General features: G+C 37.1%; 1 protein-coding gene across 5 annotated transcripts in view; it reads right to left on the reverse strand.

The window, feature by feature from the left end:
- GPAM (glycerol-3-phosphate acyltransferase, mitochondrial) overlaps positions 1 to 16937 on the reverse strand; it is a 59418-nt gene that overhangs the window by 13932 nt on the left and 28549 nt on the right. For all 5 annotated transcript variants that reach the window (XR_011231659.1, XM_069460629.1, XM_069460632.1 and 2 more), the window contains exons 2-12: positions 16363 to 16462; positions 14952 to 15082; positions 13500 to 13622; positions 10359 to 10432; positions 7921 to 8034; positions 6852 to 6998; positions 6130 to 6226; positions 5411 to 5547; positions 2619 to 2718; positions 2100 to 2312; positions 176 to 289 (exon numbers count right to left, since the gene is read on the reverse strand). Coding sequence is in view for 4 of the 5 variants with exons in the window: in XM_069460629.1 (XP_069316730.1) it covers positions 176 to 289; positions 2100 to 2312; positions 2619 to 2718; positions 5411 to 5547; positions 6130 to 6226; positions 6852 to 6998; positions 7921 to 8034; positions 10359 to 10432; positions 13500 to 13622; positions 14952 to 15053 (1221 nt within the window). In the remaining variant the exon portion in view is untranslated. The remainder of the gene's footprint in view (positions 1 to 175; positions 290 to 2099; positions 2313 to 2618; positions 2719 to 5410; positions 5548 to 6129; positions 6227 to 6851; positions 6999 to 7920; positions 8035 to 10358; positions 10433 to 13499; positions 13623 to 14951; positions 15083 to 16362; positions 16463 to 16937) is intronic.

Here is a 16937-nt window from a genome sequence, read left to right on the forward strand (position 1 = left end):
CATTCTGCTTTGTCAATAGGAAAACTTGGTAGAAAAAATTTAGGAAACACTACTCTTGTCATAGTCCTCATTTTATAGGAGAGGAAACTGTGGCCCCACACAGAGAGGTGCCAGGAGAGCCAGCACTAGAGCCCAAATCTTCTGACTCCAGGCCAATGATTTATTTCACACTCACCTTTAGGGAAAACGGCTGTGCAAAATCCACTCTGACACACCCATAGTTTTTTCGTAACATTCTAATAACGCCTCTTGCTATACTCCAAAGGCTCTCATTCTTCTTAGGTTTGCCCTAAATTATGATAGTGAGAACGACATGGTAAGAAATAAAGCTAGCACATACACAAACATTCTGTTACCCAAAGAATAACTTTTTTTAATGGAAACTCGAGGTTCATCTTGAAAAAGACAACATTGAATGAAGAAGGAAAGTAAGTATTCATCAACTGAGACCTGCCAAAAAATGTTTAGTATTCAAAGATGTTAAAAGATATAATCATATCATTAGGAGAGGTAATTCAGTCAATGGAAAACAAAACACAACACTGTTTCATTTAGTACAATATTCATATAGTTCACAAAAACAACTGTAAACTAGTGACTGATAAAAGGGCATAACGGCCTGAAAAACGGTTCTGTGGTTCTCAGATAAAAATAAGACATCAAAGGGGCCACTTACTGAGGTCTGCTGATCACCAGAGTCTAAATACCAAACATTAGGCAACTGAATGCCAAATCCTGCCTCATGGTGGCCTTTGAGCCGATTATTCATTTGGTAAGCACTACTATTTATTATACACGAGGCACAATGACAAGCCTAACGGACACAAGGACCCAGATATGACCTTTGAGACACAGGATGAGTAGGGTACACGTAGAGGACGGACTCACAGCACAAGGAGAAGAGTGCCATGCAGAGAGAATCCAACATTTAATTCTAAAGCCTTAGGATGGCAAGTGTCTTTGACCTTCTGACATGTTTAGAGGCATAAACTTGAAACCAGTTTCTTGCCCAAGACTTCCACCCTAAGTAAGAACAAAACTAAATTCCTCTGGAACTGTCAGACTGCTGATAAGAATTACAGTAGATTGGTAAAACCATTTTGATAAACTATCTGACAGTATCAACTAAAGCTTAACATACATTTTCTTTATGACCCATCAGTTCCACTCCTAGGTACATACACAACAAAATGAATATATATGGTCATTAAGAGAAATGTACAAGAATGATCATAGCCAAACTTTGTTTCAACAGAATAAATTGTGGTATATTGATATACTAGAATGCTACACAGCCATGAGAATGAACCAACTATAACATAACTACATGTAATAACATGGATGAATCTCACAAACCACTGCTTGAACAAAGGAAACCAGATGCAAAAAGACCACATACTATATTCTCCCATTTACATAAAGTTCAAAAACAGGCGAAACTAGTCTGTTCTGTAAAAAGTCAAGATAAGTGGTTATCCTTGAGGAGACCGTGGCAGGGGAGACCAAAGGGGGTTTCTAGGTCCTGGTAATGTTATTCCCTGATCTGGATGCTGGTTACTTGGGTATGTTCACTTTGTGATCATTTAAGATGCATGCTTATGATTTATGAACTCTTTTGTAGGTATTACACTTGTATAAAAAGTTTTCTGAAAAAATTACCACCACTTCTCATATTAACTTGTAGTTGCTTGCCAACATGACCCTACCTGTTCTTCAGACCTACCTTAAAATCTGCACATAAGCAGTAAACCGCGGAGAGAACCAATCACAGATAACCTCCCACAGTAGAAATGGCAACTCAGGAGCAAGTGTTCTCTCATTTCCCAATCCCATGACCAAGGTCTGCACTGACAAATCTAACCATATCATTTCCATCGAGCACAGGAAAACAGCTTATGTGCACTACCAATCAAGTTGACACAGAATATGAAAGCTACTCACTTTGCCTACCCAGCCATGTTTCATACAGTGCTTTAAAATTAGGGAGTATCAGAAAAATATTCTTCGTTAACTCTAAATGCAAATCTAAATTCTAAAGGTTAAATCAAAAAGCAAGACTTGAAAAGTGAAGACAACTTTTGTGAAGGCAGTTCCCTTACCAGTTGTTCGCCACTGTAGTGACCCTCGATAATCCGATCATAGGAGATTCCAACAGGTATTATCAAGATGTCGGGGATGGTATTGGTAGACAGGGTATCTACCACAACTGACAAAAGTCCCGCCCGAGCACAGGAGGTTTTTCCACTCCTAGAGCGTGTGCCTTCCAGAAAAATCTCCAAGAATTGCTGCTGGCGAAGTAGTTCGACTATATGCTGGGATATAAAGGAAAGTAACACATGAATTCAAGACCACCCAACTTAGAATGAGCTTAGAAAAACTAAATCTTACAAAACAAAAACTCTAACTTCACTACTGACAAAATATTTTATTCACACCAATAATAGCAAAACAGCTCCTCCAAGGCAACATTTTGGTGATAAAAAAAAAATCATCAAATTCATACCCAAGCAATAATCACTCTGCAACTCTTTAAAAATGTCAGGTCAATCAAATATCTTTTTCCTTCCACTTTGATAACTGACATAATGGCTTTAAGGATAATTAGAGATCATACATACCCCATTAAGCAAAGCTCTATAGAGAATATCTTTCCGTCCATCTGGTGTTTCATCTAGCCTCCGTCGTATGAAAAAGCCCCCAAGATTATGGATCAGGGTACTATAAATTCAAAAATGCATGAATTATTTACAAAGAAAAATGTAAAAAGAATATTCAAATTCCAAGTTACTTAAAAACATTTGCCAAGTGGATGTAAGCCGCATGTGCTGTTTGAGCCACTAACAATAAAAATGCAGACATTTTTTCATTTTCCATTGTATTGTCATATTTTAGTCATTTACATTATTCATCAGCCTTTGGAATATCACTGTATATGATGAAGCTCTATTACAGCTGTTCTAAGCCAAAGAAGTTTGTGTGATATATCCTCTGTAAAAGTGATAGTATAGATTTTAAGAGGATATGGAACACTTTTAAATTTTAAAACCCTGCACAGGGTCTCAAGACACTGACCCTTAGCCATCCTGAAATCTTCCCGTAGCATGTTTACTACAAAATGAATGTGATGTTACAAAAGCTTCTCAGGGGAAATTTTCTTAAATAACTATTTCTTAGAGAAGGTCCCTGTGAGACAAAGATAATTTTATCCAACTAAAACCAAGCAAAACCATTTTTCTAAAACATGAAACAAAAATCTGCAATATTTGCACATACATAGGCTGGAAACAATTCTTTTTCCAATCTCATGTCTCTTTCTACAACACTAATGAATTCTGATACGAAGTTGAAATTTTCCAGGTCAACATTTCCAAACTCACAGCCTCTTCCTATTCTTTTCCAATAGAATAATACTGACATTAATATATATTTTTGGTATCCTCTAGTCAGTACAAGGAGGCCACAGGAAGATGTTACCAAAGCTTAATATTACTCTTTCAGAGTAAAACTCTGCAGAATAAATTCATGAGTGAGATGAGCCGTCTGCAAAAATAACATGCCCTGAGAAGTGGGGTATGAATGTGTAGGCTGGGATGTAACAAAAGAAAGCTGCAAATAAATAAGTGAGGTTATCTACAGTCTGCTGCGTCTCAAGGAAAGATGAGCTATGCAATAACTGGCATAGAGCTCATGAAAAGGAAAGTTGGATTATAAGAAATTATCAGTGTGTATTAAGCACTTCCAAGAGATCCTAGTTGAGGACCAGACATGGAAGGAGTGAGTACACGAGTTATTTTGATTACAAGAAAGGCAAACTATTCAGTTTACAAGAGGCAAGCTCTCTCTAGAGCCCCAGTGGAATGAATAGTCCTCCTTGCTCTAAGTCTATCCTCACCAGAAACTTTCCCCTGACTTTCTAATTCAGCTTCCGAGGTTCTTTGATCCGTAGCGAGTAAACATAGTCTAATCCCTGGAAAAGCATGTCTACCCTGTAGGGTCACATCACACTGTATTACAGCTAGCTCTTTGTCTGCCTTCCCCATTAGATCATAAGCTACTTGAAGGCAAGGACTATGTATCTTGTTCACTCTTGTCTAAAGCAAAACTGGGTAAATATCACTGACTACATGAATGAATGGCTTCTCTGCAGTTGGCCACATGAGGCTAGTTAGCTATAGAACTCTGAACCAAGAGAATAGGAAAGAGCTCCTTGGGTTGTGAGGCTGAAGACCAGACTTCACAGGACGAATGCCATCTTGCGAGACTCTACCTGCACAAGCTGCCAGGCCAATTCCCTTCCAGTCTCTTTCCAAATTCATCCTCCTCTTACCCACTCACAGAGCTGACCTCAGAGATGCTTTGTGCTTTGAAATTTGAAACTTCAATTTCCCAAAGCAACTCAACCGACTCCTCACCAATTCCTTGTTATTGATCAGATCCACCAACTACCCAGTTTTTTAGGTGGTGAACACCTGCGAGTCTTCCTCCCTCCTCCCCTCTCTGTTGAGCCCTATTAAGCTAGACTAGCACTGGGTCTTGTAAGTTCAACCTACTAAATATTTTTCAAATCTATACCCTCCTCTCCAAGAGCACTACTACACTTTTAGTTTAAGCCTTCATTAACTTTTGCCTGAACTACTGTAATAGAATCAGAATTGATCTAACTCTTTCTAACCTAGAATAACCTTTCAAAATACAAATCCAAACATGTCATTTCTCAAGTACAGGATAGATTATAAACTATCAGCTTAGAAATTGTTTTGATCTAACTCTCACTCCCTAGGCAGCTACCACCTCCAGTCTCTGACCCTTCCTCATGTATCCTATATTCTAACCTCACCTAATTGTCCACCACTTCCTGACCATACCATGCTGTTGAATCTCTTTGCCTTTGTACATACTATTTCCTCTGAATGGATTGCACTGCATTCCCCTGAAAACCTCCAAAAGATACCTTTCACATTATATTGTACTTCTTACATGGGTCTAGCTCCACTAAATCATGAGGTCAAAGTGACAGGTATGGTTATTCGTATTTACCTTTATACCATACCACAACCGCCATGCCCACCTCACCCCCCAAAAAATACAACTCCCTACTGCTGAGCCTGGTAAGATAATTTGCTATCTTGCCTTTCTAATTGCCTTTTATCCATTTGATAAACATTGCTCATAAAGTCTAGGTATTCACAGTTCACCAAGCATTCCATATAAAATACATAAATAATAGCGATAGTCTCAATGCTTTTTTGTATTCTCCAAATTTTAAACAATAAACATGTATTACTTTTATAATAAAAGAAAAATGCCAATGTCATTTTACAATGACATGTATCAAAAGGTATAACAAAAAACCAAAAATTCAAAACACAATCTTTTTAATACCTTATATGTCAAAATCAGCTGATCTTACCTGAAGATTGGGATGTTGAGATTATTGCCTGAAGCAATGTATGGCGCTTTGATGTTATGGCAGAAGAGAACGAAAGTGAGCAGCAGATAGTCAATATGGGATCTATGAACTGGTAGAAATATAAGCGGCAAATTCGTCTAGCAAAGGGAAAAATGCCACATTTAAAATCCGAATGTAAAGTTCAATCACACTTTGTAACTGCATGTTTGGTTAGAGTCACTCAAACACTGGCTAATCATTGCCTCGATCTTTAAAAACATTTTCCAATAGTATGAACTTCTTTCAATTTAACACTTAGCTAAAAACAAGAACAACTATGACAACAGAAATAAATTGGGGAAAAAGAATAATCCATAGTAATCAAGTTGACCCTATAAATATGCATATATATATCCCTTCCATGAGGCAGACCTACTCTCGTAAAAAGAGCATAGGTTTTGGAGTCAAGATTGGTTTGGTTTGAAATCTGTGGCAAGTTACTTTTTATCTGGGACCAGACAATTTATTTCTCTACCTGTGCCTCTATTTTCTCATCTATGAAATAAAGATTATTCTACCAAATTTTTAGGGTTGCTGCAGGTAACTTACAACAGGAATCCTGTTTATTGCTGGCAGATCCTCCCTTACTCCACTTCTCCCCAGATACACAGTTACCCAAGTTATAAAATCACTCTACAAATGTGAGAAAAATGAAAGGACAGATTCACAGAAATTCTTGCCTCGGTTGCCGCTTTAACCATCTCAAGTTGACCCTTGTGAATTTGAATGTTCCAAAAGAAGCTGTTGAACAGTTTTAGCAGCACCCACCCAGACAGTCTGAAAGTAAAAAGAAAAAAATTTTTGATGTGCATACATATATTTACATATACAAATATATATATAGTTGACTTTTGTCTACTTAAGTTTCTGAACAACCTAAGAGTACTTATAAATTACTTTGTGTGTGCACGCACACATGTGTACTCATGTATCTGAAGTACAGAATTAGAGAACTTTATATATGTGCTACTTACAGAAGTATCCATTCATTATGGACTAAAATCACATTTCACACTAATAACACTTTATACTTCAGAGGTGAATGATCAAGGCGAATGAGTATTTAGTGAGCAGAATGACCCCTCTAATGCACACAAACCACTCCCTTTAGGACGTGGATACGTGAGACTCTATTCACAACTGTCTAGGAGAGCAGATGTCGGCAGTAATACACTGGCTGCTATCAACTGGCAGAGAGGGAGACACCTTCAAGCCTACACGGTGCTACTCACATGGAAGTTGAATAAGAACATAAAGAAGAGTTGAATTCAACATCGGAATATATTAAAACATCTTTTGGACAAAGAGCACTGTGCTAGGAGAGGAAGATCCAATGATTCAGTTCCATTTGTTCAAAATGGGATGACTCTTATTGAAAGCTTTATGCCTCGCCTTTTAATACCTGATCATTAACGGTGAGACAGTGGCAACCATTTCTTGAAGGATCCTTTTGGCTTTCTTTTTCACTTTATTGATGGCTTTTGACTGCTGCTGGGGAGAACCATCAGGGTTTAATTCAGCAGCCACTTCTGCAATTGCCTCTTGTACTCTGGTTTGAAAAGGTAAAGACAGACAATGTGACTGGCTCTATTCTACGGTCTGTATTAAGCATTTCCCAAACCACAGCTGTGAATCACAAAACAAAATGCACATTCTCTTTAATATGTGATGAGAGAATGAGCTCAAGTTAGAAGTGCTCTTTCTGGCTGTCTATTAAATATTAAGGATATTATATTCCTAAATCAATGAATCTCTGAGGAATCTGGACAGCAGACTCAAGAATTTAATTCAAATTCACTGGGTGTCAACTATGTGAATTTCTATGTTTCAGTTATGCTGTGAGGAACACAAAGTTGAACTGTAGCAGAAGAAAGAAAAATAAGGTTATCCCCTTAGGCATATAATTCAGAAGTATCAAAAAGCCCACTGCCAAAGTAATGTGTGACAATTTTTTTTTTTGAAGACCTAATTTACTATTGATTTTATTGTGACCCCATTAGTAGAATTATATATAAAACTCTCTGGGTGGGATCAAAGAGAGACATAAATATTTATAAATTTTTTTCAAATCAAACCAGTAATTTTAAAAAGACACAGTTCAAGATCAAAACATCACAGCATAGAGCAAAAAACAGTGAAAGGAAAAATTTAATCCAGTTTCATAAATCTTCCACTCAATTTATGGGAGAAAGGATGAGGTTAAACCCCCTTAAACCACTCATGTTTTAGAAACTCATTCAATATTAATCCATAAAACAAGACTGCTATTCCCACAGGGCACAGTTCACCAAAACCATCTGTTCCCCTGCCTTTCCTTGGTTTCCTTTGGAGCTTTAATGTGTGGAAATGCAAACACTTACTGAGACAGGGTCCCAGACAAACTACAAGTTACTAAAGGGAATTACTCCCCCTCCCACTCCCACCACCCACCCCTGCCTCTGCCCACCGTCACCCCAGTGCCCAGCCCTCACCTACTGCTATTCAGCACGTTTTCGACCACATTGGTGGCAAACATGCCCTTATGGGCATCTCGCTCCTGAACAAAAAGAACATACGAAAGGCGTCTCGCAAGCCATCCCCGGTGCCTGCAACGTGAAAACGAGTTAGCAGAGAAGTACCCTAGGCACACCTAAAACAAGTTGCTTACATTAAACACTGGTTTTCTGCCCATAAAAACAAAGCTTAATGTCATCTATTCCTAAGATTTAGGGTTCTCCCATAGCATATCATCCTTAGTAGTTCAGGATGCTGTGCAGCCAATTTTATTCATAATTTCTTACATGTACTCTCAGCTAAAAGTAAAACTTGGAATTTGTGTATTAATGCTTCAATAGTGCTAACTGTGATGAAGAATAACCCTACTATAAAAACAAAAGAAACAAAACACCTGACTTTATTAATATCATTAAAAAGGCAAATATGTTGAATGGTATATATATATTAGATATAAATAAGCTACATAGCTTAGAGTTATAGCTATGGGCTATAAAAAGATAAATTTGGAAGTCTTTCCTTACCATGAAGGACTAATTATTTTATTATTATAGTTTTTTTCCTAGATAATCACTCACTCTCCAATTGAATTGACAAGGCTGATCATTTGAGAGAAGTCAAGCATAATTGGTCTATGATCTAAATATTTGTACTTTGGGCTCACAAAGCCAGAAGTTCTTTTTTTCTTCTTCACACTTTTAATATACCTAAGGGATAAGATGTACTCCTGTCAGTGAGAGTGACTATGTGGTGTTTAAATGAGGGGATAGAGAGATGGAGTTCAGAATAAGAAATAAGAATGATACAAGCCTTCATTACGTAATGATTTGAAACCATTTGTAATGCTTACATAATGCTGCATTGTCATTTCCTCCATAATGATATAGACAGTAGCAGATTTCAAATATAAATCCCCTAACTCTGAAAAGATCCAAAAAGCCCTCAACTGACAAAAACTAATTTAAGAAAGAGCTGTTTATGAATCACCTGTTCCTTCATCTCTCCTTCCTGCCATTCTCTTTTTCTTCCTCCTTTCTTTTATCTCAATCTTCTAAAAATGTGCCGAATATGTTGTGTTAATTCCTTCAGCGAACATTTTCAGAAGTATTACTGTAATGTACAAAGTCCAAGTTCTCTATGAAATCCCTTTGCAATTGACTGAAAGCATTGTTTTTATGAGTGTGTGTATGTGTGAGCATGAGTGAGTAGAAATATTTAGGCTTTGCTTCATATATCACGTAGGAGGGCTAGACAGCTACACAGGAAGCTTATTTCATGGAATAGTTTCACATGGCCTAGTCAATACAGCAAATGCTCTTTCTCTTAACTGCCTCTAACTGACAGGAACAAACAAACCTTTTGGCTTTGTATATAAAACGTCTACTTACACAAAGAAGAGACTCTAGGAGATCCTCTTTCTTAGGATCTTAATCACATCAACCAAGAAAAGGAAAAAAAAAAAAAAAATCAATGGACCAGAGTCTCATCTCTCTCCTTTAAAATGAAAAGAGAGAGAGAACAGTAGCCTGGGATTGAGAAAAATATGTCCCATGTCTTTGACTTTAGTTCTTTGTTAAAAAAATTTACCACATATGCAGGCATTATCATTGTCATATGTGATCTCATCATCAAATTATGAGAAGTAACAGAAAAGTTTCAGCTTTAAGTATTTGACTTCTTAGATCAATTTTTCATAGAATTTCAAGTATTTCTCATCAGCTGAGCCTACCCGCTTGCCCACTCCAGGCATCTACTCTCCGAATTACAAGGACTGGCAGCATTTTTGGCTACTGCTTCTCCTGCCTCACAGACATTCCCACAGCCTTACAACCCTCCTTTCTTGTCCCCTAGCCTGGATTCAGATAAAACAAAGGCCCTTTTCTCTCACTCTGGTACCTACTAGTCCATCCCCATATGCCTGGAATTTGGAAGTAAGAATTCTAAGAAAAGTCTTGGGTGAATAATAAATCAAAGAACATTTGCTCAATAGAGAAAAATACCTTCTAATACCCTTAGGTATTAGATTTTAGGCAGATTTTAATCGGGCATACTTTTTTCAAGTATAAAATAGTCATAATAGATCCTAAGACACTGAAACCTGCATGTCCCTTCAGATAAATATTTTCCACATTTTGACACACTTCATATGCAAAATCAGTATATGAATAAGTCAAAGAGCACTACAAGTGACATCTACACTCCCATGAAAATATTTATAATTACAGCGTGGTAACAATAATAATAGGTCTCTCTGGTGGCTGTACTGCTTCCAATTTTTAGATAAAGCCTCTTATGCAGAAGCTCATATTCTATTAACTGTCAAAAACATAAAGAAATTCATCTTAAAGTGTGTTAATTGATTATCATGGAGTCTTCTTTTTTAGATTTATTAGAAGCAGAAGAAATTTCTTTTTACCTTGTGTGAGTTTCATTGATATAAATAACATTCCGCAAACCCAGAGACGGAATACTGGGGTTGAAAAATTTATCCTATATAAAACAAAGTAAATGTAGACATAAATACACAACTGGATTGATGGTGACGATCTCACATTATTAGTTCTCAACGACTTTTAAAATTCAAGCATAAAGTTAGGCATTGCTTCAAAAATCTAAGTGATGAAGAAAAAATACACTTCGTTGAAAAATACTTTTCAGCCTTCTAAGAAAGTTATAAACTCAAAATTCATCCTTAAAACCTTAAAATCAAAGGAAATATATGAAGGAAATTGAGGAGGAAAGAGATTTAAAAAAAAAAATCAGAGGAAATAGTGCTTCTCCTCTTCCCACCCCACTCCTCATCTCCACAGTGAAGGAGCTGAAGCTATAGAACTGTCAGAGATTTCAGTATTCCCAAAATACAAAAAGACTATGCTAAGTACCATGTAATTATTGTTAAATTACTAAATCTTCCAATAATCCTGACACATAAGAATTATCCTCATTCTATAGGTGAGAAAATTGAGGCTGACAGGGGTTTAGGAGTCCATCTCAGATCTTGCTCCAAAGAGTATGGTCTTTCTATTCCCCTAAAATAACTGTCCACTTAATGAGAAAAGGTACAGGTCCCCCTCTTTACAGGTGATCTTGAAGGATAATGCAGAGAACAGAGAAAATCTATAGCTTTATCCATGTGGGCAAAAGGTAACTGTTCCACAAATACATGCTGGAAAAAATATAATGTATCCTCAACAAAAGATGTAAAAATTCTTTTTTTTTTTTTTTCTGGAGACAGAGTCTCACTCCGTTGCCCTGAGTAGAGTGCCGTGGCATCAGCCTAGCTCACAGCAACCTCAAACTCCTGGGCTCAAGCGATCCTCCTGCCTCAGCCTCCTGAGTAGCTGGGACTACAGGTGCTGGCCACCACGCCTGGCTAATTTTTTGTTTCTATTTTTAGTTGCTCGGCTAATTTTTCTGTTTTTGGTAGAGACAGGGTCTCGCTCTTGCTCAGGCTCGTCTTGAGCTCCTGAGCTCAAGCAATCCTCCCAACTTGTCCTCCCAGAGTGCTAGGATTACAGGCATGAGCCATTGCGCCCAGCCTAATGTAAAAATACTTAAGTGAAATCTCCTTAAAGAAAAGGAAAATAGGATTTCAGAGAAAGGATAACAAATATCAAAAAGTTACTATAAAACTATTTTTAAACAAATTTTTTTTTTTTGTAGCAACAGGATTGTTTTGGCTGGTCTCAAATTCCTAGCCTCAAGTGATTCTCCAGCCTCAGCCTCCCAAAGTGCTGGGATTACAGGCATGAGCCATCATACCCAGTGGAAACAAATTATTTTAATGAACATGCCATGGAAGAAATTCAAAATCAAGTTCAGCTTCATCAGGTACTATATTTAAGCAAAAATCAATTATCTGTTACTCTATCTATCACTCCAAACCATCACAATCACCACATAATTTTCTATGTCCTCTGACTTAAGAATACATTGTAGTTAAGGTATTATTTTGATAAGCATCCAAAAATTAGAATTAGATGAGATGCCAGATCTAAAAAGAAAAGCCACATGACCTTCTAATTAAATATTTATTTCTGCTAACCTATTAATCTGAACTGGCCTTACTCCTAGACTAGAAATTTCCACAATCCTTCAATTTTATTAATACCAAATTCTCGCAACAAGGCACTTGTGGTTTAAGAGAAGCAGTATTAATGACAAAAACGTTCTTGAGCAGACCTGAACATTTAACATAAACTGCTTGGATTCCACTATATTTTCTCCCATGTTAAAAAATCCCTTTGTATCAGACTCAGAATTCTACTTCCTGCCAAGCCAACCAAGAGTAAAAAATTCACACAGTACAGTTAACTATTCACACGGGTTTTAAGCAACCTCTATAAATGCCAAGCACTTCAATGGCAGAATTTCTACATCCTAGTAACTAGTCCATCTCAGGGAGAGTTTAACATCCAGATATACCTTTTAAAAGGTAACTCTACTGCCTTAGGACACAGCCACATGAAATTCGACATTCCTGTGCTCATTCATCCCTCACTCCCATGGCCGTCAGAAGCATACCTCTCACCTAATCAACTCTCTTAAATACTAACTACACCATAATATGGAAGATACTGCAAGGCTTGTGTTTCTTCACCAAAATACAAATAACAAACCCATACACTCTCATTCTTAAATCCTCATTTAACATGGACATTTCAGTGACCATCCTTCACTATCACAAAGTCAAAACACCCCAGGAACAGAAATTTAGCAAAAGCTAAGAGTAAAGTCACAGCTTTAACTTCTTATTTTGAACTACTCTCTCTCTCTCTCTCTCTCTCTCTCTCTCATCTTGCTAGGATTTTAATTTTAAGTGCTAAACTTCAACACCCAGAAGGTACACAAAAGTTCCCACCAACTCTTTCGAAGAGTTAACTGAAAGTAAGATCTACTATCCTGCTAAAATCATATTAAAACTACAAAAGAACTATCAATTGATACTAAGAAAGTATCGATTGTGGGACCAATATTTACTGAATAAATGAATGAAAAGAAAAATTGAGTTGACATCTTTATTTGGAATATTTGGTTTATAAACATGGGCCTCAGTTCTAAAAGTGAATTAAGTCCATTAATACTACCTGCTCTGGGCATGGTGGCTCACTCCTGTAACCCTAGCAGCACTCTGGGACGCCGAAGTGGGAGGATTCTTGAGCTCAGGAGTTCAAGACCAGCCTGAGCAAGAGCCAGACCCTGTCTCTACTAAAAAGAGAAAAATTAGCCAAGCAACTAAAAGTAGAAACAAAAAATTAGCCGGACATGGTGACGTGCACCTATACTCCCAGCTACTAAGGAGGCTGAGGCAGGAGGATCACTTGACCCCAGGAGTTTGAGGTTGCTGTGAACTAGGCTGACAACATGGCACTCTACTCTGGGCCATGGAGTGAGACTGTATCAAAAAAAAAAAAAAAAAGACTACCTGCTATATTCTTTCAGAGTAAAGGAGGGGAAAGGGGGAACAAAACTACATACTACAAATTCACACAAAGTTGGAAATCTATGTCACATATTTCACTGTTTATGAAAGGTCAACAAGCAGTAATGTTCTCACCCAGCTCTGGGGAGTGCAGGAATAACAACATCTTCCAACAAATGGCCTTTTCCTGCTCATTAGGCTTTCTTTCCATTTTAAAGTGGCAGATCTGAAGATGGTAGGTCCAAAACCACACTCACCCTAATAAATGTTAAGGAAAAAACAGTGTATAAATGGCAAGAGAATCAGACTTGTCTACTTGATCTCTAAAACTAAGATATTTCAGATAGAAGAGAAACCTATGGCATATTTTTCTTTTGGAAGTGTATCTATGTGTGTCTCACATAGTGGTTTTCATTTAAGTGTTCCCTCCATGGCCAACACTTGGAAAAAAGCTTGGCACATAAGCAAAAGTTGAGCATTTAAGAATAGTAATAGCTAATAATGATTGCTACATACTAAAGGCAGCAAAGGTTTTAAAACTAAGGTGCAAAGGTTTAAACTAAGTTGTAGAAGGTCAAAGGTCAAATGGACTTCTGACAGAGCAAGAGGATTAAGTTCAGGCTCCTGGATCCCTGTGCTAACAGTTAACTTTACTCCCTTTTAAATCACACACTTCCACAATAGAACGCTAGAGGCCTTATATAGTGAGCAAGTTGTTACACTACAGCTTAAAATATTTTACTTTAAATAAAAATAAGGTAAACATACAAAATCCCTTTATCTTATCAAGACAGTTTAAAGCCTGGAATTTAAATTACAGCCAGACTGAAGTAGGGTCAAACCTTGCTCTTCCGCTCTAAAAAATTTTTCTTAACTCATCAGTTGCTCAAATTTCACAGATATAATGTTCTCAAAACTAAGTGCAATAATACCATTTTTATATAAAGCAGATAGTGTTTGAGATAATTTTTTTTTGTCTTTTTTACAGAGAAGAGTATTTCATCTTTTTCTCTTTTTTTTGTATTTCAGAATATTACAGGGGTACAAACATTTTAGTTACACAATTTACTTTTGTACAGTTTAACATTTAAAACATATTGTGTCATATTGAAACATTTAAAACATACTGTGTTATATTGAAACAGGGAAAACAACACAAGAAAAATCCATGTTATTTGGATTGAATTTATACTATAATTTCCTATTTTAATTTTTTAAAAGTTTACTTCCATTATAAAATTCATGCTCTTTAATTATGGGAAATGGATACCAAGAGAAAGGAAAACACAATCTCTTACACCACCCAAAACTACTAGGGGTTTTTTTCTATGCAAAAATGTCTTTGCTTTTTAACATAATCACCGTAACTACATTTTCTACCCAGTTTTTTGCTTCCTAATTAAAATGATACCATAAAATGTTTAAAAACATTATTACACTTAAGAAACACACCTTCTAACAGAGGCAGTTTCTGCAGCTATTAACCTCTAGTTGGCATTATGTTGCTGCCAGCATTTCTACCTTCATAAACAACACTGAAATGAATATTTTTAGGTTGAATGCTTTTAACACTTATCTTAAACTTACCCATTCCTCACTTGTGTGCTTACATCGACCAACACTGTATTCTGATGAATTTGGTAGACAAGAAACATCTATTGTGCCAAGGGTCACTGCAGATTCATCCATGTCACCAAGTGTAACTCCCAAATCATGTGCTATAAAAAATATATGTCATTTCAGTTCACGAGAAATCCAGAGAGTACATACCAAAACTTAAAATTCTGACTTCTACATAATTTTGCTCTATAATGGAATATCAAAGGAACTACTGGTAGACTTCTACCCTGTTAAGTCACAGTGTAAAAAGTGGCTTTGATGTGTTTATATGAACTCAGGCTGCCTTGATGGAAAAAAAACAAAAAACCCAACATTTGTATCCTAAGACTTCCTAAATATGTAAGAATACAACATTTGTATCCTTATGCTTTCCAAACAAAACAGCTATGAATAGTCATTTGCAAGTGTAAGTAAGAGCTTATTTCAGGTATTTTTGTTAATAATTGAACAGCTTAAAAATGAAGGCATGCATTTAATGAAATATATGTTATATGGAAGCATACAAATAGATAATTTTTTAAGTTATATACTGGAAATATTTGCTCATACATACTTGTGCAATGTAAAATACACAGAGGCAACTAGGGTACCCCTAAAGTTTCACACTTAAACTGAATTAAACCTTTAATTTTCTTGTGATGCCCTAAATGATATTTGCACTTTTAATACATCTACAATGCTCTAAAAGAAAAGTACGCTACTTTGAAATATCTGTTATGTTTTCATCCTTTTCGATAAGCCTTTTTCAGGCCAGGTGTGGTGGCTAACACCTGTAATCCCAGCACTCTGGGAGGCAGAGGCGGGAGGATCACTTGAGCTCAGGAGTTGAGACCAGCCTGAGGAAGAGTGAGGGATCCTGTCTCTACAAAAAAAATAAAAAAATTAGCTGAGTGTTGTGGCTCATGCCTGTAGTCCCAGCTACTCGGGAGGCTGAGGCAAGAGCATCACTCGAACCCAGGAGTTTGAGGTTGCTGTGAGCTAGGCTGAGGCCACAGCACCCTAGCCTGGGCAACAGAGCGAGACTCTGTCTCAAAATAATAATAATAATAATTTTTCTACCCTAAGGGAAAATAAGAGTGAACTCCTATAATAGATATTAATCTAAAATATAAAGACTTTCTAACATAATCTCTAGTCTCAAATTATTTTTGCTTTTGGCTATGTCTCACTTGGCCTTAAATTATTCCTTTAAAATCCTGAAAGGTCATGTCCAAATTAACAGTGTTCCTTGGAGGGTATATTGTGATTTCTTTACAATCCCCATATGGGTTTCCTGCAGTAACTGCTACCCTCAGCATAACTACGTAAGTCCTTAACAATTTCACATAAGTAACAATCTAACATAAAGGCCAGAGGAGAGAATAGTAAAGCAATGCACCTGGGATGAAAGTTCTTCCGTGTTACAAAATAAAACTTCAGCACTCAGCTGTCAGTTTCGGGTGTAGAATGTCCATACAACAGGGGGAGCCCGCTGCCGCCTGCGAAAACGAAGGGGATTAGGGGATGAGAAGAGGAAAAAGAGAACTCGTGCCAATGCGAAGTCCACGTTTTGCTCCTCCTCCCTCCCCATAGAGTTTGCTCAAGGTCAAGAAGTGTTCTTTTAAAAAAAAAAAAAAAAAAAAAAGGAAAGAAAGATTCCCAAAGGCACCAGGCAGCACCAGCTGAGGGTAGCCGACTGTGGGACCTGAAACGGACAGAGCCAGGAGGGCCAGCTTTGAGATTTAAATCCTCCACTGCTTACCATGTCTTTTTACAAATTGTGAACTTCTATGCCTCAGTTTCCCCATCTGAAAAATGAGCATCACATGATAGCTCTTACCCGCTGGGTTGCTGGGGAGGACTTAATAATAAATACAAAGCGTCTAGCACAATGTGTGACACACAGTGAGTGCTCAGTCCAATCAATGGTGGCTGCTGTCATTGGATTATCCCCAGCATCTGCTGCTCTCAGAG

The sequence above is a fragment of the Eulemur rufifrons genome, chromosome 28 (genome assembly GCF_041146395.1).
Source record: "Eulemur rufifrons isolate Redbay chromosome 28, OSU_ERuf_1, whole genome shotgun sequence".
Classification (NCBI taxonomy): domain Eukaryota; kingdom Metazoa; phylum Chordata; class Mammalia; order Primates; family Lemuridae; genus Eulemur; species Eulemur rufifrons.